This window comes from Phyllostomus hastatus, unplaced genomic scaffold (genome assembly GCF_019186645.2).
Source record: "Phyllostomus hastatus isolate PE091 unplaced genomic scaffold, TTU_PhHast_1.1 phas_scaffold_501, whole genome shotgun sequence".
In the NCBI taxonomy this organism is placed as follows: domain Eukaryota; kingdom Metazoa; phylum Chordata; class Mammalia; order Chiroptera; family Phyllostomidae; genus Phyllostomus; species Phyllostomus hastatus.
Genome location: NW_025334033.1, coordinates 39,667,839 through 39,688,383, shown reverse-complemented (window position 1 = coordinate 39,688,383; position 20,545 = coordinate 39,667,839). Strand labels below are relative to the sequence as shown.

General features: G+C 43.5%; 2 protein-coding genes across 4 annotated transcripts; both read left to right on the top strand.

Annotated features, from left to right (window-relative positions):
• Positions 1-23: 23 nt before the first annotated feature.
• On the top strand, positions 24-10,757 carry L3HYPDH (trans-L-3-hydroxyproline dehydratase). 3 transcript variants are annotated; one of them, XM_045823056.1, is made up of 5 exons: positions 24-619; positions 4,159-4,328; positions 6,933-7,055; positions 7,146-7,255; positions 9,794-10,757. In XM_045823056.1, exons 1-5 carry the CDS (start codon positions 103-105, stop codon positions 9,825-9,827), a joined length of 954 nt encoding a protein of 317 aa, XP_045679012.1. In that variant the 5' UTR covers positions 24-102; the 3' UTR covers positions 9,828-10,757. The 3 variants fall into 3 exon arrangements, with proteins under 3 accessions (XP_045679012.1, XP_045679011.1, XP_045679013.1); XM_045823055.1 differs by having other exon boundaries at positions 7,146-7,283; XM_045823057.1 differs by lacking the exon at positions 24-619 and adding an exon at positions 1,832-1,964 and having other exon boundaries at positions 7,146-7,283.
• A 4,473-nt stretch (positions 10,758-15,230) lies between these two features.
• GPR135 (G protein-coupled receptor 135) lies at positions 15,231-18,000 on the top strand. The gene has a single exon (XM_045823250.1). It carries the CDS (start codon positions 15,563-15,565, stop codon positions 17,039-17,041), a length of 1,479 nt encoding a protein of 492 aa, XP_045679206.1. The 5' UTR covers positions 15,231-15,562; the 3' UTR covers positions 17,042-18,000.
• Positions 18,001-20,545: the final 2,545 nt, after the last annotated feature.

Sequence of the window (20,545 nt, the reverse complement as noted above, 5' to 3'; positions counted from 1 at the left end):
GCCCCTCCCCCTGGAGAGACCTCGCGTCCTCACCACTTCGCGCTGAGTAAACCAGTGCGCCCTGGGGAAGGCCACGACGCCGGTCGGTGGTCGTATTCCCTGATGCAGACAACCGACCGCACGCTGGCGGGGCTCCGGCTTCCACCGCACGACCCGGGGACGCCGACGCTGTCCGTGGTGGACATGCACACGGGCGGCGAGCCCCTGCGCATTGTGCTAGGGGGATGTCCGGCGGTGGTGGGCCCCACGCTGCTGGCCAAGCGGCGCTACATGCGCCAGCATCTTGACTACGTGCGGCGACGGCTGATGCACGAGCCCCGGGGACACCGGGACATGTACGGGGCCGTGCTGGTGCCGAGCGAGCTACCTGACGCGCACCTGGGCGTCTTGTTCCTGCACAACGAAGGCTACAGCTCCATGTGCGGTCACGCCGTGCTGGCGCTGGGCCGCTTCGCCCTCGACTTCGGCCTGGTGCCAGCACCTCCGGCCGGCGCCCACGAGGCCCGTGTCAACATCCACTGCCCGTGCGGGCTGGTGGCCGCCTTCGTGGAGTGCGAGGGCGGCCTCAGCCGCGGCCGGGTGCGCTTCCACAGCGTCCCGGCCTTCGCGCTGGCCACAGGTAACCGGAGGGACCCTCCCAGCCCTGGGCAGCAACCCGAGACACAACTAACTACACTATATCTCTGGGCTGGAACCACATGGAGCAACTAACCCACCCCCACGGCCTTTGCACTTAATAAAATGGTAATTCTAAGTCTCTGCGGGTGTGTCGGCATCTTAGCCTTCCGGATCTGTGCGGTGCACGCAATTCAGTTGCCGCCCTGTGGTCTTGAGAGCCTCGGGAAGCACGGAATTCCGCGTTTCTCTCGTAGCACCTAGTCCCCACTCTCAGGCATTCCTAGAGATTTCACAGTTGGGCCAAGCAATGTCTAACCAATTTGGACGTTGCAAAGAACAACCAATTTAACTGGGTTCCTGGCTTGCTCAGAATACCCTCGCTGGTCACACTATACCCCCTGACAAGTTACAAAGTGTAAGTTTGGAAAACTCATCTGTAAAACATGCTTCCCCGCTTGGGGGGAAATTAAGTGAGAATGAACTAAGCCATTTATAAATCATTAAAATAGGGATGGATGTCTCTGTTGTTACTTTTTAAAAACAGGAACAGACTTTGCCTGGGTTCAAAGCCTGACAACCCCTAAAGCAGTGCAACCTTACTCAAATTACTTAACCCTCTCCTTATTTATGCTTTTTGTGTATTATCTCATGGAGTTTTTTGTGAGAATTAAATGAGTATGTATAAGGCACTACTTAGAATTTAGGAATATATATATTCCTAGAGACAGACTACAGAATATGCAAGGTTACTAATTAGTTCTCTAGGTGTGCTGAACTTCTGGGCTCCCAGTACTGAAGCTGTATGTCCTATAAAACAGCTGTCTAATAACTGTCATCCTTACATAGAAATCCCTCCAAAGGGCTGAATTGTATAGGTGAGGATGCTTTAGTAGTCATGACTGAAGTGAGCTGGGGGGTAATTTAGTCCAGACAGGAGCAGGGTTATCACCTCTTTCTTTCAAAGTCTTCAGATCATGCAAATTATTCTATCAAGTGGTCCTGGTCCTCCTCTAGGATTTGAATTCAGGATTAGCCTGATTCTGAATGATTCCATAATAGCCCAAGCAAGCATTTGTCTGTCTTAGAGCAAACTGATGCCACTTTCTCCTTTAGGAGAGAACCGTGCCACATCTGCATTGGGATTGCATCTCCAACACCTCAGCAATTTAACCTGGCTAACTATGCCATGCAAGCAGCACAGGGGAGCACTCCAGCTCTAGTGGGGAATGACAGCAGGCAGCAGGATCACCACTTACTTCCTCAGTTTGGGATGGTCACGGCAGGGCAGCCAATCCTGTAAGCACAGTAGTTCCAGAGAGCGTCGCAGCATAACTGTATGATAATCGGTGAGCATTAATGGTCACTCTGCATCATTAACAAAATGAAATCCTAAATTCTCTACTTAGAACTATACAGAAAAGGTGGACTGACAGTGTTCAATCAAGATCACTGCTCTGCCCTTTTCCATCTCCATGACCTCATGAAAGGGATTCTACTCCTCAATGTCGTGTCTGTGAAATGAAGATGACAACAGTGCCCACCTCAGAGAATTGCTGAGTCCACCTCCACTCCGCCTGCTAAAATGAAAACTTCAAGTTTTGTTCACTGTGTTCAAGTGCTAGAATAGGAGAAAGTCAACTTTTGTTGAGTGAGTAGCTAAAATGAAATTTAGAGGACATGCTGATTTACAAATGTAAATATCTTGTCCTCTTAAGAGTCCTGTTCCCATTGGAAATTAAACTTCTGGCTTTAATATTAACATTTATTGCATATCTCATCAGTGCGAAGCACTCCCTACACATTATCACATGGAATTCTCAAATGTTTTTTTTTGTGGGGAGACTAGCAATTCCATTTTACACATGGGGACCCCAAAGACACACTTAGCTTTCTTGCAGTCCCCTATTTCCATCTAATTCCTTATTCTTTCATCAAATGTGCTTTTCATGTTGTACCAGCATCCAGATGAAGACCTTTTTCATTGAATTTTGCTGTTCCACAGATACGTTTTACTCTTTCGGTGAAAAATTATCTGTGTTTTCACCCATCACATGTAAAAAGGGCTCTGTCGGCTAGCCTGTAACTAGAAGCACACTGGTACCTTTGCATGACTGTGCAAACTCAGGAATACAAGAAATACTTTATTTTTCACAACTTTACTTATGAATTCGAGACTGTACCCGGCTCAGCTTCATCCCTCCACTTGGTGCCCCTTTTCCTGGTATGTATAAGCCGAGGCCTTGGAGAGGAGGACCTTTTGGCCCTCAGCTTGCACAGGTTACTAAGGAAGCATCCTCTGCCCTTGCCTTCCTCCTCCTTGCAGCTTCTGACAATCTGCCCCTATCTGCCCCCCCCCCCCCACACCCTGTAACCTCCCCATGGTGCTGTGGGGAAGACATGTGCTCCACACTCAGGACCCCCAGACTCTTCTCAGTCCAGAGGCAATTTCTCTACTGACCAGGAGAAACATTTCTCCCTTCAGAACACTCCTTTGACAACAAATCTCTTTCCTCCGAGTCCCTAGTTTTCCACAAAATCTGCTTTCTCCCCTGCCATAAGCCTCCCCCAGACACTTTGATAACCAAGCCCACTTGAACTGGAGGAAGAGAGGGAAAAACAGTTATACGATCCAAAAATATCACCTTGCGCCATTCCTTTGGAAATACCTATTCAGGATTTCAAACAACTGACCTCCAGGTGAAACTGGGTATGTTGGACGCTTAAAATACTCATTAAAATCCTGATGCAAAATAACACCCTAAAGGCCAGTGATTCTGCAATAGCTTTGTTCTCAGTATTTGTCTGCAGATACTTTCATGGGATGAAATATATAAGTGAATAAGTGTTTATATATAACATATAGGAAAAAAATCTTTTTTCATTTTGTTTTGACTTTAGAGCTGTAGAAAACCAGTTTGTAAATAGGACTCCAAATCCTCACTATTTAAAACTCTTCCTGCCTGGACCTGTGTGGCTCAGTTGATTGGGTGTTGTCCCACAGAGCAAAAAGTTGCTGGTTCAATTCCTGGTCAGGGCACATGCCTAGTTTGTGGGTTTGGTCCCAGATTGTAACTGATTGATGTTTCTCTTCTTCTCATCCCTCCTTTCCCCTCTCTCTAAAAATAAAATCTTTTGTAAAAATAAATAAAATAAAACCATTCCTAATAGTATGAGAGGGAACTTACATTTTCCTTCATAATTTTCACACATTGATGTCCCAGGGTTTTCCTCTCTCTGCCTTTATGATGTTTCCTGGAAAAAAGATCCTCAGAATAGTTAACAAATATGCATGTGTAAGTTAAGAAAACATGGCATTCACGTGTATAATGTATGCAAACATCAAATTAAAAACAAAGATGCACTTAGCTGATGGTTTATCATTATTTACTTGATGCTTATTTTGAAGATGGACTTTTGTTTCATTCCTTTTTATGATAGGGAGGAGATCCCCCACCCCCACAGCATACACATATGAAATATTCTATGATTTTTATTGTTAAAGTACTAACACAAACTTATTTTCAAACACATTTCTTTTAGATCTGCTGGTGGATGTTCCTAGGCACGGACAGGTGGTAGTGGACATTGCATATGGTGGTGCGTTTTATGCGTTTGTCAGCGCCGAGAAGTTAGGACTGGATGTTGGTTCCGCGAAGACGAGGGACCTTGTGGATGCAGCAAGTGCAGTGACAGAAGCAGTGAAAGCTCAGGTCAGTACAAGCGCTGCCATCAAAACAATCGCCTTTCTCTGTGGCATGAAGGAAATATTAGTTACATGTTTATGTAGAAATTTAAATACCTATATTTTGTATTTAAATTATTAGTTGTACTAAGAATAGGGTACTGGTTTGAATCTTAGGCTGTAGAGCATGACAACCTATGAGTTTCAGCTTTGCCACTTGTAACTTTTATAACCTTGAACAAGTTATGTAACCTCAGGTACCTCAGTTTTCCAATCTGTAAAATGGAAATTATGAAATACCTGCGCTGTAGAGGTTTAGAAGAGTATAGTGCCAAGCCCATAATAAGTGTTCAATAATGATAACTATTATTAACTTTAAGAATACATATATACTAATAAATTTGTGGTTACTTAAAAATATAGTAAATGTATCATAGTATAGGGTTCCACTATACTAATTTGAAATGCATGTTTTGCCATATATGATCATTCTACAAAACTTGAAAATAATGAATATAAAATATAGATTACAAATTAAATTTCATTAAATCTGATCAGTCCTTCTCTTATTTACAAAGAACATTAATTCCTAATCAGTGAATTTTCCTATATTGCTAAGAAGTTAATTAAATAACTACTTAGGTAACTCTAGTTTTGGCTTGGGAAAACAATTCTAACAAAATCAATTCAGATAATAAACAAATTTCAAATATTCTTTCATTTCTAGCACCAGTCTGTTATTTTACTTTGAAATTGGGACCTACCAATAACTCATATACACTGTTTGAATGTTTTAGTATTTGATAATTTAATTATTCTAAATAAAAGATAGCTTGTGAATGATAGTATCTAATATACTTATGCTAATAATGAGCCAATTAAACATATCTCAACCTTTAACTTAATTTATAACTTAAATAACAAAATTAAAATATATAGTTTATCCTGCTCTAAATTATTATTTTTCCAGAACCGTCAATACCAATATGTAAAATTGTTTTGTCATTGTAACTCCTGAAGCTCTGAATTTACATCAGTTCTCTGTTCTGTCAAGCAGACAATTAATAGTTTAAGTTAACAGTTTGGCATTGAAATGATGTCAACTTGTTTTTAATGAAATCAAAAGGAAAAGGCATAGTTTTCTTAATAGAAGTAATTTTGAACTTCTCATCGAAGCTTGAACTTCTCACCAAGGTTGTGAAAGATGGACTTGAAGAAGGAGGGATTCTGCAAAAAATGTGAGCAGAACTTTTACTAGGGATGAATCAAGCAGTGGAAGTACTTTGTGAATTGCTGACCATTCATATGCTGATTTAGATTTAGGGAAAGGCCATTGGGAGTGGGGCTGAAGTTAGTATGATATAAATGCATCTTCATCCATTCATTCTTTTAACAAGCACTTACTTACCCAGAACTTACTTATGTCAGATACTATGCTAGATGCCGGAGGCACAAAGGGAGAATGAAGCCCACCTTCAAGGAGCAGGTGTAGGGAGGGAAGCACACTAGTGAACAACGTGGTGTTGGATGGTGCTGGAGTAGAGGGGGGCATAGGGGCTTTAAGAGAACAGAGAACAAAGATCCAATATGCAAGCCTCTATAACTTGGTTATAAATGGAGTCTTTGGATTCTAAGAATCCAAACCTCTTCAACTACTTTAAATGACAGGTAAGGGGTAGTGGAATGTACTATCTGTAAAGATACTCTTGGAAGTACAATTACAGTCATCTTGGTCAAACTAGCAGAAGTTACCAAAATCCAGGAAAAATTAAACCACCAGGCCTCTGGGAACAGGAAGCAGTATACCTTTAGGCTGACCATTCTCTGCCCTGGACGTGACTTAGTTATCCTTTGGGTGCCTGCCTCTCTCTGCGTGTATCTGCTGCGTTTTATGATACAAACTGACTTCAACCTTTACAATTAATCTTTTTTTTGTCCAGTTGTTTCTGTTACCTAATAGCATCTGCATCCTTGTAACTTTTGCTTGCTTGTGACTTCTCACAGTCTTGTCTCTATCAGTGGTATTAACTTCAGCTCTAGATTCTCATTGCCTGATTTTTTTTTCCATGATCCCTTCAAGCTCCCTAGTGTAAGGATGATTGTCTTAGCTCTTCCTGTCTGAGCAGCCATGGCTCCGTGCCGTGGAGTGTGTATGTTTAGGCCATGTGTGTACAAAATAGGGCCGTTCTAGAGGCTATGTGCAGGGCGACCCTTTAGGAAGGACTCTGAGCATAACAATTGTAACTTTTAATAAAACTTTCTTTATTCATCTAGACAAAAATGTCACTTCTAGCATTTAGTAACTTGACCCGAAAGGTATTTTTAAAATGATAAAGATGGAAAAGTTATGTTTAACAGTTCTCCATATATGTTATTTAAAATATAAATTTAGCCCTGGCCCGGTAGCTCAGTGGGTTACAGCATCATCTCAAAATGCCAAAGTTGTGGGTTCAATCCCTGGTCAGGGCACATTCAGTAATCAACGAGTGAAGGCATAAGTAAGTGGAACAACATATCACTGTGTCTCTCTCCCTTCCTCTCTCTCTAAAAAGAAATCAATCAATAAAAAATTTTTTAAAATATATTTGAATTGAAATATTTACATGTGGTTGATAATTTTTGTTATTTGCAGTTTAAAATTACTCATCCTGATAGTGAAGACCTTGCCTTTCTATATGGAACTATATTAACGGATGGAAAAGACACTTATAGTGAGGAGCCAACCACCAACATTTGTGTGTTTGCGGATGAACAGGTATTAAAACTGTAATTTCTAGGCACAAAAGACATGCAATGTGAAACTGGAGCACTATGAACAGGCTTTTCTGCATTTATTCTGAAACAGGTTGACAGAAGTCCTACCGGCTCAGGAGTGACAGCCCGCATTGCCTTACAGTATCACAAAGGGCTCCTGGAGCTGGACCAGACCAGAGCCTTTAAAAGCAGTGCAACTGGGTCAGTGTTCACAGGGAAGGCCGTGAGGGTGAGTGACACCCGTGGCTCTTTGTAACGGTGTTACTTTTGAGACTGAAGAGGTGTAAGTGGGGTGTGAAATGAGTTTCTTCACTCAGCATTCAGAAGAGAATTTTAAAACAGGCCTGTAACAACTGTTCCACTCAGATGTTGGTTCTCAAAGCGTGGTCTGCAAAGCCCTGGGGGTTCCCAAGGTCCTTTCCGTGGGTCCAGAGCTTAAAACTATACTCGTAGTAACACCAAGGCATTATGTGCTGTCCACTTTCATTCTCTCACGCGTGCGCGGACGGTGGAGTTCTCCGGAGGCTAAATGACGTGGTAGCCCAGCCGACTGAGTGCAGGAGCACATACGGGCATCTAGCCCTCGTCTGTTTGCAACAATGTAAAACAGTGCTATTTTTCTCATTAAATATGTTTTTGTTTTGGCAAACGTAAATTTTACAAAATTTCATTGTTTATGTTAACATGTAATGACTTTGTTTTTTTAATGAGTTAATGAACAAAGATCTTTAATTGCCAAAATAGCGAATATTAATAGATATGACCTAAGTAAACAAAACCTCTTTTGAGGTCTTCAGACCTTAAGAAGGTATAAAAGGGTTCCGGGACCAAAATGTTTTAGAACCATTAAATTACAGTTTGAATTTGTTTGTTTGTTTGTTTGTTTTTGTTCTATAGAAGTGTTCCATTTTCTAACAGGATGTGAAAGTCCTGAAAAGTTGCAGGAAGTAGAATTTTTGTAATGCAGTCAAATATCAAACATGCTAGCTAATAGAGCTAATTAGTGAGTTTACTCATATTAATAAATGAAATCTACAGGATGACTTATTTACACCTAGTAAATGAATCTACTCATAAAGAGTCTTTTAACATAGCAATCTATTTTTAACACAGACTTTTATATCCTAATATAGCTATTTTTAAAGGTTGGTTATTATTCTGAGTATTGAATTTTATTTATTTAAGTTAGGCATTCCTATATAGTACATGAACTTACGAGATACCAAACCATTTATGTTGTGTGCAAAAATTTAGAATATATCGTCTCAAGTCTGCAATTGAAGACTACATCAGGGGTGTCAAACTCATTTTCACGGGGGGCCACATCAGCCTTGAGGCTGCCTTCAAAGGGCCGAATGTAGAGCTCCTTGCCCCTAGTTAAGGAGTACTTACATTTACACAGTCCTAAAACTGCCTTCGGCCCTCTGAAGGCAACCTCGAGGCTGATGTGGCCCCCAGTGAAAATGAGTTTGACACCCCTACTGTACGTCATTTATTGGGTGTTTCACTACATGCCAACTTCCAAGCTCAGCACTTTGTGCTGTATGCCCACCATCGCCTCACAGGAATTCTAGGAAGTCAGTGCTGGTATCATTCTTCTTTAACAGGTGATAATCGGAGAATTTAAGAGTGTAGGTAACAGACCCAGACTAGGAGTGGGGTCTTCCTGAGCAGACCCCACACTGTTAAGCATTACATTACATTGCTCTTAGACAAAGCAAGTTTTCAGTGAGGCTTTATGTTATAGCAACTTTATAACAAGATAATAAAATTACTGTACCCTAACCTGATAATTGACATTTTACCTTAAGCTTCAGTTATTCTCATTTTTAAAAATTAGAAATTAAAGACACGCTGTAGTTAAGATTTGAAGTTGTTTATGTAATAGTTACTAATCATACTTGCCTGAACATCGGCACCTGCACCACCTACCTATCCTCTCTGTCTGCGCTCTTTCAGGCTCTCTGACAGTATCTGCTCCTTCCCTTTCCCGGCCCCAGCTTCCTTTCCCTGTCCTTCTACTTAGAGGTCCCCCGCATTTTATCCTTAGCTCCCTTCTCATCCCCTCTGTAATTTAATGCCCCTGGGCAATTTCACCCACTTCTGAAGCTTCAACTCTCAGTCACCCTCTGATGATGACCTCCAAACCTTCCTCCCGGCAGTGCCTACCCTGGGCTTCTCTCCTGAGTCTAACACGTGTGTTCCCAACTGTCCAGTAAACTCTCAAAATTATCCCAGAGATACTGCAAATTCAACTTGTTAAATAGTCCTCCCTCCCTCCCTTCCTAAATGTGCCTCTCCTGCCGTGTTCCCCATCTTGTTTAATGGTAGAGTCAACGTCACTTTCAAGCTAAAAGCTGTAGTCACATTTAACGTATTCCTCTTCCTCGCGTCCCACATACATCGGTGCCCAGGCCTGTCAGTTCCACCTCCACAGTATCTCTGTTTTGCTTTTCTCCATCCTCACTAAAAGTTACCCCAGTGACTCTAGATTCAATCACTGAATTAAGCTTACCTCTTAAAGGGTTCTGGGCATTTTCTCTTCTCCTCTCCAGTTTGTCTCCCACCCTACAGCCTAACTTACGGAAAACACAGACCTGATCAGGTTGCTCTCCTTTCATTGCCTGTTGAAATAACCCTTGGGTTTTCTTTAAAATGATAAAAAAGCCACAAAATAACTTAAAGCCAGATATGAATGCAGTATTTTGATATTGTACTCCTTTCATATTTTTTTTCCAGGAAGCAAAATGCGGTGATTATAATGCTGTTATAGTGGAAGTGTCCGGGCGAGCCCACTACACGGGTACAGCGAGTTTCACTGTAGAAGCCGATGACCCACTGCAGGATGGATTTCTTCTCAAGTGACTTCTGTGACTTTGAAGACCTTTCTTTTTCAAGCAGTTGTTTTCTTGAAGTAATTTTTTTCTTAATTATGTGGAAACCTATATCCAAATTGTACATGTAAGCCAACTTCCATTCTTTCTAAAATAGGACACTGTGGCTAAATATAAAGTCATTATACCTCATCTTTGCCTATATTAGGCATAAATCTCATGTCTAGCAACACAATGTCTAGCAACACAATGCCAACATAATTTTCTAGTTACTAACATATCAGGTAAAATAAAACCTTAGTTCTTGTTTTAAAAATTACTCTATGGTAATTATTATAATACTGTTTCTAAATGTTCTTGGCATAATAAGCTTGAATTGTCACCCTCAAAACAATGAGGGCTCTTACCAGTTCATTATTTTAGTCTTCCAGTTTTTGAGTGAGATAATGCCCTCTCCCTAAGGTGTTGGTGAGGAGAATGCGTTATCGTTATAAGGTACTCAAGCCCTGACGTCCACAGCCTGGGAAGGAGTGGGTTGGGCCAGCTTCTCTGGGTACCTGTTACAGTCGCGGCCAGGCGTTCTCCGTCTGGCAAACGCCAGCTTTACTGAGGGAACTGAGTTCCATAAACTGATGTGAGAAGACCAACCTATAGTTACACTTTTGCTATATCTTTAAGGCTCTTATGAAAGGGACTGTGTGTGACAATGTCGAAATAAGGGTCCGTAGTAGTGAGTCACTACAGTGGGACAAGTCTCTCACTCGACCAACTACACGCCAGCTAAATCGAAAACATGAAAGAAATGTTAACTCTTGGTATCCTTGCTAGTAAATTGTCTATGACCCTGTTAAAAATAAATTTGATCATTATCAGTCATTATAAAATAAAGTATTAAAAATTATTCAACATGTGGCCCTCTCAGTATTCATTAGACTCTGTTGTGAGGTGAGCAGTATCTTTTTTTCTGAGCAGACAGAAATTGAAGTACTGTATTTTTTGGACTATAAGACGCACCCCTTGCTCCCCCAATTTGGGAGGAATAATGGTTGTTAATGCTGCTGTTGAGTTCTGTTTGCATTTACATTGGTGAAATACTATATTACTTATGTTATTAAATATTTTACCACATTTTTGCTTCAAAATTTTTTTCCTATTTTCCTCTAAAACCTAGGTGCATCTTATGGTCAGAAAAATATGGTAACTAATTCATTTTAACTGGCTTTGCCATCCAGCAAGTCTGTACAGACCCAGTTATTAGGTCTGTGATGGATTTCCCTGACCAAAGTTAATTACACAAAAGTAATGTTTTCCGCTTATTCTCTATAACATTCTATGGTAAAGAAATCACTTCTCTCTAAAAAATGACACTATCACTAACTTTCTCCTTTTGTCAACACCTTCCTTTCTCTGGGAAACGGTTTACCCCCAGAATGCAGCCTTGCTGGGACCACCAGGCAAGAGGTGCGCCAAACAGGCTCTTTCCCCCGGGTCCTGGGATTGTGAGAGAAATGACGGAAGGTCTACACCATGGTTGACACAGACTTATTCTGACAGAGCCCTAAAGAGGTCACCCTCTGTTAGTTTCTGCTCTCTCTACCCACAGAGCTGCCCTGACTGCTCTTGTCCTTGGGGCTGGCTGTCAGACTATCCTTTTGTAGTCTGAACTTCCCCTATCCTTCCAGGAAATTCCTTTCTTACTTAAGGGAGACAGTGCCCTATTTGTGTTGCTTATATCCAAATACCTCAATCCATATACTACCCTTACAATCTCCTCTCTCTGCTGTAAATGCCTGAGTTCAGACTCTTTCATTTCTCCCCTGGGCCATTACAATGCCTTTTCTTAACTGGTCTCCAAGTTGCCAGATTCTTCTACAGTCACTTAATTTTTTTTCCTGTTTCTAGCAGTTTTCTAGAGTGCTAGGAATCTAATAAAAAAACAAACAGACAAAATCCTAGTCTTCACAGAGCCTACAATCTACCATAGGAAGCAAGCAATAGTCACGAAAGCATAATTATAGACAGTGGTATGTCCTCCAAGCCAAGGAAGGCTTCCCCTGAGAGACTCACATTCACTCGGAGATGGGGATCCTCGGGGGCCGGGGGAAGTGGTGGTGCTGGAGCTTTCCTGGCAGAAGGGAGAGCAGGTGCAGATGCCCTAAGGAACTCACAAAAGGCCAGCGTGAGCTAAAAAGGAGGAAGGTGACCCAGAATGAGACTAGAGAGGAAGTAGGTGTGAAATCATGCCGCGCCTTGTAGGAGATATTAAGGATTGGAGTTCTTACCCTAAATTAAAAGGAGAAAGCCATGAGAATATTTAAATAAATGGGTGGGATGGTCAGATTTATTTTGTTTAAAGGATCATTGTGCCACCCTGGGTGCTGTGGCTCAGTTGGTTGGGCATTGTTCTGCAAAGTGAAGGGTCACTGGTTCAATTTCAGGTCAGGACACATGCCTAGGTTGCAGTTTCAGTCCCCAGTCAGGCCAAAAGGCTGCCAATCATTGTTTCTCTCTCTCATCGATGTTTCTCTCCCTTTCTTTCCCCCTCCCTTCCCGTCTCTCTAAATAAATAAATAAATAAGTGAAAATGTACAGATTTGAAAACGAAAGAGCACTCTGTCTGTAGCATGGAGTAGGGGCTGGATGTGGGGAGACCCAGTTAGGAAGCAACAGTAGTAGTCTAAAGAGAAGATTCGAGCTAAGATTCAGGTGGAGGATTAAGTGGTGGAGGAAATGAATGGCTACAAAGATACTTAACAAGTAAAATTCCCAGGTCTTGGTGATTGAAGATGGGCTGAAGACGAGGAAGAATAATTTATCAAGAAAGAGCCCTAAGTTTTTGGCTAGTAAACTAGATGGAAAGTGGTGCCACTTTTGAAGACGCAAAAATTGAGGACCAAGGTTTTTAGGAAAGATCATGAATTCCATTTTGGTCATGTTGCGTTTGAGGTGCTTTTGTGCATCATGGGGCAATGCCAAGTAGCAAGATAGTTTGGGGCTGGCGACATAATTTAGAGTTGTGAAAAGACAGATTTCAGAGCTGTGAGTGTGAGTGAGATGACGGAGGAAGTCCAGAGCTGCCCAGGACTGGGCCTGAAGGCCTCTGGAATTTAAAGGTCGGTGGGGGAGGATGAACTGGCTGAGGACACTGAGGCAAACAAGGAAGGAGGGAAACCAGGAGAACAACGTGAGGCCACTCTTGTCTTTCGGAACCATACCTGAGTATGGCCATCTCTTGCTTAAAGTCTTTCAGTGCTAGTGCTACCTCCCCATCTTCTCCCAGTGAAGTTCGATCTCTGTGCTTCACTGTGTGTACTGCACACCAGCCCTTTCTAAGAGGGTCCCCATCTATTTTATTATTTATTTCCTTCTTCACTCCCTACCCCGATGTACCTTAAGATACAGAAACTTCTCACCAGTACCCAAGAGTAAAGTACTTAGATCCTAACCCTCAGACTTTGCACATGCATTGAACGTCCTTCTGTTTTTCCTTTTCTCTTTTTTCTTTTCTTTTCTTTTCTTTTCTTTTCTCTCTTTCTCTTCCTTCCTGTCTTGTTCTTTCCCCTTTCCTTTCCTTTCCCTTCTTTCAAAGAGTCCAATGTCACTTCTTGTGTGAAGTCTCCATCAGCTACCCTATGAAGAGTTAGTTACTTCCATAAATTTAATTTCTGTATTTTTTAACAACACTTATAACATTGTAATATATTTGTGTTTACCTGAGACTAAAGTTCTTTCAGCTGGAATCCTTATTTGTTGTTTCTGAAAACTTAGCACAGAGAAGACTTGCTAAATAAATTAATCTATTATGTTTTTGTCTTAATTCATTGATTCTCACGTGGGTTGATTCCCCCCCCCCCTCCATCCCTGGGGACATCTGGCAGTGTCTGGAGACATTTGTAGTTGTCATACAGGCATCTTGTGGAGAGAAGCTAGGGATACTGCTGAACATCTGTAATGCATAGGGTAGCCCCCACAACAAAGAACTACTTGTCTCAAAATGTTGATTCTATGCAGAGGCTGAGAAACCCAACCTTGGTTTACCACCTTAAATGAATTCCTATTTATGCTGTAAATTTCCAGTAAGATATTTTTCCTTATTGAAATAAGCAACCAAAGCACTAATGTCATAGATTTTAAGATCTGTAAATGTATTCCTCATTCTTCAGTGCAGTGTTTCTCAAACTCGACTGTGTGTCAGAATCATTTGCAGGTCCTGTGGCTGGGCCCCACTCCAGAATTTCTGATTCTGATTTTGGGCAGGGCCTGAGAATCTGCATTTCCAACTAGTTCCCACATCATACTGATGCAGCTGGTCCAGGGTCCACATGTTGCAAACCACAGCCTTGGAGACCCTGAGGGTTGGTCACACTTTTCCCCATTAGAAGTCATGTCCAGAAACATGACATGTCCAGAAGCTTCCCTGGGGAGTCAGGCCCTTCCTGTTCCTATGTCTTCCAACCAGTTACCTATCTGGAGCTGCTTCTGTGGTGACTGTCTAGTTGGTGCACCTTAGACTCAGAATAGATCACATTCCAGAGAACTAATAGAGGACAAGCCACAGGGTAAGGAACAACCGCTCTCCCTTCTCCCCCTACACATGTGTGAGCCAGTTTTGGTCCTGAGATCCAGGCTCTTTAAAACAAGGTAACATCCTGCCTCCTAGGCCCATAACCTAGCTCCTCAGAGCACCTGTGTCGGAATCACCTGCAGGGTTCAGATTCATGGGCCTGTCTTCAGTCAGTTATTTATTTATTTTAGAGAATGGAAGGGAAGGAGAAAGAGATGGAGAGAAACATTAACATGTGGTTGCTTCTCGCATGCCCCCCAATGGGGGACCTGGCCTGCAACCCAGGCATGTGCCCTGACTGGGAATTGAACCAGTGACCTTTTGGTTCACAGACCAACACTCAATCCACTGAGCCACACCCTCCAGGGCTGAATTTGCTTTTTAATAGGCACAGGACATAAGTGGTTCTCAAATTGTGGTCATTAGACCAGTGACATCATCACCACCTGGGAAGCTGTTAGAGCTGCAAATTCTAGGACAGGACCCCAGACCCACTGAATCTGAGACTCTGTGGGCCCAGCCACTTATGTTTCAGCAAGAACTCTAGGTGATTCTGGCACACGTTCAAGTTTGAGGACACCCGGTTCAAATTTTTCAGCCCCTCAAGTTTAAGATCTCCGGATTTGGATAGTTTTTCACTTCAGTTTCTTGTTTCCTTCCCTACCTGTATATGCCAAAAAGACCCACAGGAAGCAAAGTTTCCCCCACGAAGGCCACCCTGTAGGACCTTTGTATCCAAGAAGAGAGCCTGAGAATGAACCCTTGTTGAATTCGGTCATTTATATGAGAGCCACTCCCACTTTATCTGGCCAATGGTCCCTGCGGAGGTCAATCTGGCATTCTCTAAAGCCCAGACTCCGTGCTGAGTAACCTCGGGGAGAGGTGAAGTTGTGTGTTGACTTTCCCGAAGGCACTTCCAGCGTCCCGCCCCACGCTCCAGCGTAAACAGGCGGTTCCCGAGGCAACGCCTGGAACCCAAGCTAAAGGCTCCGCGGGGTCCGGGGCGACAGCCAGCCCTCCAGCAGACCCCGACTACCGGCAGCAGCCTCTCGCCCAGGCCAAGCCTCCCCTGGTGCGTAATGAGCAGCCCCGAGGCGGCCGCGGAGCCCCATGGAGCAGCCGCCATCGCCGGAGGGCCGCCAGCCCCTGTGCATGGCCTTGTCCAGCAGCCCACGCTCCGGCGCCCCCTCCGCGGCCGGCACACCTGGCGGGACTTCCTCCGCGGAGACGGCGGCCGTGCTCTCCTTCAGCACCACAGCTACCGCGGCGGCCGCGGCGCTGGGGAACCAGAGCGGCAGGACCGAAGGCGACATCACTGGCGCCTCGGCTGGCCACGGCCTCGGCTGGCACGGGGCGGCTGGGGTGGAGGGGAGGCCGCTGCTGTCTTACGGGGCGGCGGTGGCGGCCCAGGCGCTCGTCCTCCTGCTCATCTTCCTGCTGTCTAGCCTGGGCAACTGCGCGGTGATGGGGGTGATCGTGAAGCACCGACAGCTCCGCACCGTCACCAACGCCTTCATCCTGTCCCTTTCCTTGTCGGACCTGCTCACAGCGCTGCTATGCCTGCCTGCTGCCTTCTTGGATCTCTTCACGCCGCCCGGGGTTTCCGAGCCTGACTCCGCCGCCGCCACAATCCCCTGGCGCGGCTTCTGCACTGCCAGCCGCTTCTTCAGCTCGTGCTTCGGCATCGTATCCACGCTCAGCGTAGCCCTCATCTCGTTGGACCGCTACTGCGCCATCGTGCGGTCGCCCCGGGAGAAGATTGGTCGTCGCCGCGCGCTCCAACTGCTGGCGGGCGTCTGGCTGTTGGCCCTGGGCTTCTCCTTGCCCTGGGAGCTGCTCCACACGCCCCGGGAGCCCCCGGCAGTGCAGAGCTTCCACAGTTGTCTATACCGGACGACCCCAGACCCAGCGCAGCTGGGCTCGGCTTACAGCGTGGGGCTGGTGGTCGCCTGCTACCTGCTGCCTTTCCTGCTCATGTGCTTCTGCCACTACCACATTTTCAAAGCTGTGCGCCTGTCGGATGTGCGCGTGCGGCCTATGACCACCTACGCACGCGTGCTGCGCTTCTTCAGCGAGGTGCGCACAGCCACCACTGTACTCATCATGATCGTCTTCGTCATATGTTGCTGGGGACCCTACTGCTTCCTGGTGCTGCTGGCTGCTGCCCGTCAGGCCCAGGCCACGCAGGCCCCCTCGCTCCTTAACGTGGTGGCTGTCTGGCTGACCTGGGCCAATGGAGCCATCAACCCTGTCATCTATGCCATTCGCAATCCCAACATATCGATGCTCCTAGGGCGCAGTCGGGAAGAGGGTTACCGGACTAGGAACGCAGATGCTTCCCTGCCTAACCAGGGCCCAGGCCTGCAGGCTAGAAGGCGCAATCGCCTGCGAAACCGAAACCGCTGTGACAACCGGCTGGGAGCCTGCAGCAGAATGACCTCTTCCAATCCAACCAGCGGGGTGGCTGGGGACGAGGCCTTGTGGGCTCGCAGAAATCCAGTTGTACTTTTCTGCCGGGAAGGGCCACCAGAACCTATGACAGCATTGGCCAAACAGCCTAAATCTGAAGTCGGGGATACCAGCCTCTAAGAAGGATTGGCACGCACAGTTTGTGAAGGCAAATTTTCACCGGCTTTATAAACGATACGGGATTCTGGGGGAAAGCGCGTATTTCATAAAGCCAAACACTTAAAGAAGGTATAGAGGAGGAGGCCTACCCCTCTTCCCCCAAGACAACATATAAGACAATGTCCCCTTCTTCAAAAGGGACAAAGGGAATGTAAAGTGCAAACATTAAAGTGATCTTAAACCACACAACCAAGCATTGTGAACTGGAAGTGCCAAAAATGTCTAAAATAAAATTCACAGTTACCGAAAAGCTCATGTTACAGGATTCACACTGTGAAACAAACAAAATCGTTGAATGCGATCAGCATTTGTTCAAACACCTAGAATTTCAGGAAAGAACAGACACCCTCAGAATTGCTGACCACCCCTCTAAGTCACCGACATTCAACAAAACTTCAGATTCCTAGAATATGCTACTCTGACACGTGCACGAGGTGCTTAGATTGGGAGAAAATTCTTATCTTTACACACTTTGGTGTACTCTACAATCTGTGGGAAATTAAAAATTCCTATTCCATATAAAACCATTGTAGGATTTTGAAAAGGTGGTTTATTGTCATAAAATTGAATCACCTGCAGTATGAAAATAAAGAAGTGTGGCTGTTTAAAAAAAGTATTCGAAGATCATCCTTAAAAACTAATATTCTTCACCCTACCCTCAGAATCACCTGCCCGGTCCAGCTCTGAGGCTCTGCCCTAACTCTAGCCTGACTCTTTGTTTCTAATAAATTGGTGGGTGCCCCTCTCAGGATGCTTTCACACTTAAAAAAAATAACTTTTATAGTAGAAAATCTTTGTCCATTGAGATAAAATAATTTTTGGATGCAGCCAGAAATGTAATTTGAAGTCAGGTTGACAGAATCGGGTGAGTATGCAGGGTCCAGCAGTAGTGATGCCGGCTTGAGTGTGGTGGTAGGATAATAACATGGGTGTAATCGATCATAGTTTTTACTTGAACATTTCATCTAAAATGTCATATGGTGTGCTTGAGTGTGATATTGTTATGTTACAGAATTACATGCTTATGATTTTGTAATAAAAGATTTTATAATAAAAAAGGGGTATTATTTGTGCCAGACCCCATGTATAAAATCTCTATAAAGTAACAAGATTTCACTCTGTCACATGTTTTTTCTTTTAATTTATTTTTTTAATTATATTTTAATCATTGTTCAAGTACAGTTTTCTGTCCTTTACTCCCATCCCAGCCCACCTACCCATGTCACATGGCTTTTTAGCTAACTGAAGATGTTTCCTAAGAGGAATTCTAAAAATATTTTGAGAAGTGGCACTTGGAATAAATATAGAGCTTTCTAAGAGAACCATACTCTCCTACATTTGGAAGTTTGGTTACATTTTTTAAAAAAATGGACCCCACCCTGGCTGGTGTGGCTCAGTGGCTTGAGCACAGGCCTGTGAACTGAAAGGTCACTGGTTCGATTCCCAGTCAGGGCATGTGCCTGGGTTGCTGGCCAGATCCCCAGTTGTGGGCATGTGAGAGGCAAATGATCGATCTATCTCTCGCACATCGATGTTTCTGTCCCTCTTTTTCTCCCTCCCTTCCCCTCTCTCTAAAAGTAAATAAATAAAATCTTAAAAAAAATAAACAGTGGATCCTTACTTTATATATATGACTTTCCTAAAACAATTCAACCTTTATTAGAAAAGGAGACTAGGTATACTGAATTATATAATGTAAAAGGGTCTTAATAACTTAGGCAAGTCAGAGAGGTACTTCAATTAAGATATAGAGATATCCTGAGAAAGGTATAGAACAAAGATGCTTTTAAAAAAATTCAGAAGCACAATTCAAGATTTGTGTATATAAAATTTTATCAGAAGTCACTCATTTACTCAGACTTTTATGAGGTATTTTGCGTTTTCTCCTTCATTCTTTCCTTTGCTCCATCCTGCGCTTCTTTTCTTCAGCATTTTATAGCCTTTATAGAATGAGTACCTTCAACTTGATATGAAACATCTGCTATCATATAAAGGTTTTAATGTGAAATAGCCACCTTTTTTCTTGTGGCTACTTACAGTGTTTAAAGATGTTTATTATATTTAAGTTTTTATGTGATCGGTGGGTGTATGTCATTATTTTGTCATCAAAAGCTGAAATACGTATTCGCATCAGAGCTAAAGATGTTTTAATTTTTCTCCTCAAGGCATCATCACAATTGGAAATTTATGCTATCTGTATATATCTTGCAACACTCAGTGTAGTACCAAGGAGATGAGCTCATCTCTCCTCTTCAGTAGTTGTTATAAACCATATACAGACTTCATGCAGCCAAACAGACACTTAACAGATATCTACACTATTTGCCGGTTAAAGGCAAAAAAGTCGTATATTTTTGGCATTGTGAGAAAATGGAAGTCATCTCTACAATTTAGAGAGAAACAATTGAAAAAAATATTCCAGTTATGAAAGATATCACATGAAAGGAATTCAGCAACTGTGAATAAAGGGCAGAAAAAGAGTTAGAGATCTTGATGGAAGGAGGTGAGCACGTTGCAAAGTAGGGTATTGCCTGGGATGAAGAGCTAAAGGAAGGTGTTTCCCAAACGTGTAATAAATCATGAAATGGGATAAACCTGCCTGGTGAAGGAAGGGCACATCTGACAGATCAGAAAGTGGTGGCATGAAGGACTTTAAGACAGAGAAGAAATTCGCACCCTAACCTTTGGTAGACAGTGGTCAGATGGATGTTTTAGGAAAGGGATGGCCTGGGGAAGAGTCCATATGTTAATGGCTGACAAGAATGGGAGGGGAGAAAGAGAAAGTTGTTAATAAGTTACTGAATAGTCTAGAGTGTTGTTGATAGGGGACTCAAAACTTGGAAAATTTAGCTTAAGGTAAATAGTCATAAATCTAGCAAGTAATGTGTATGTTAAGTTTTTGTTTCAGTAACTACAGATAAGGCCTATCTTGGTGCCTAAGAGTAAGCAGATGACCTCTTGGAGAGGTCTGTACCAGGAAGAAGCAAGCGACTACCCTACCCCCTTGCAGGCAACCGTTGAATTTCAAAGGCTTTCGCTGACACCTTGTTTGCCCTCCCCCAACCCCCTTATAAAAGATCTGGCTAGGAAAGAGAGTGATATGGTTTGTTAGGGTATGAACCCGCCATCTTCTCGGATCGCCGGCCATCTGAATAAAGCACCTATAAACGATTCAATCACTGTCATTGCTTATTGGATTTGGTAGTGACAGGCAGCCTGAACACCGGTGTCTTTTCCGGTTACATTGTGTTTGTTTAATTTGAGGTGATACAATTAGTCAGGGATACAGCTCATCAGGGATAGAGGCATGGTCTTTCTGGGCTCAGAGTGCTATGCTCCTTCTCTGCCCCCTGTGGTCCCCACAGAGGTCAATGGTAAGGGAAACTAAGGATGAGAAATTGTGGTACTATCATCATCATTATCATCCACCGTTTTTATTTCCTACTTTACATTGGGCAGCTTCCT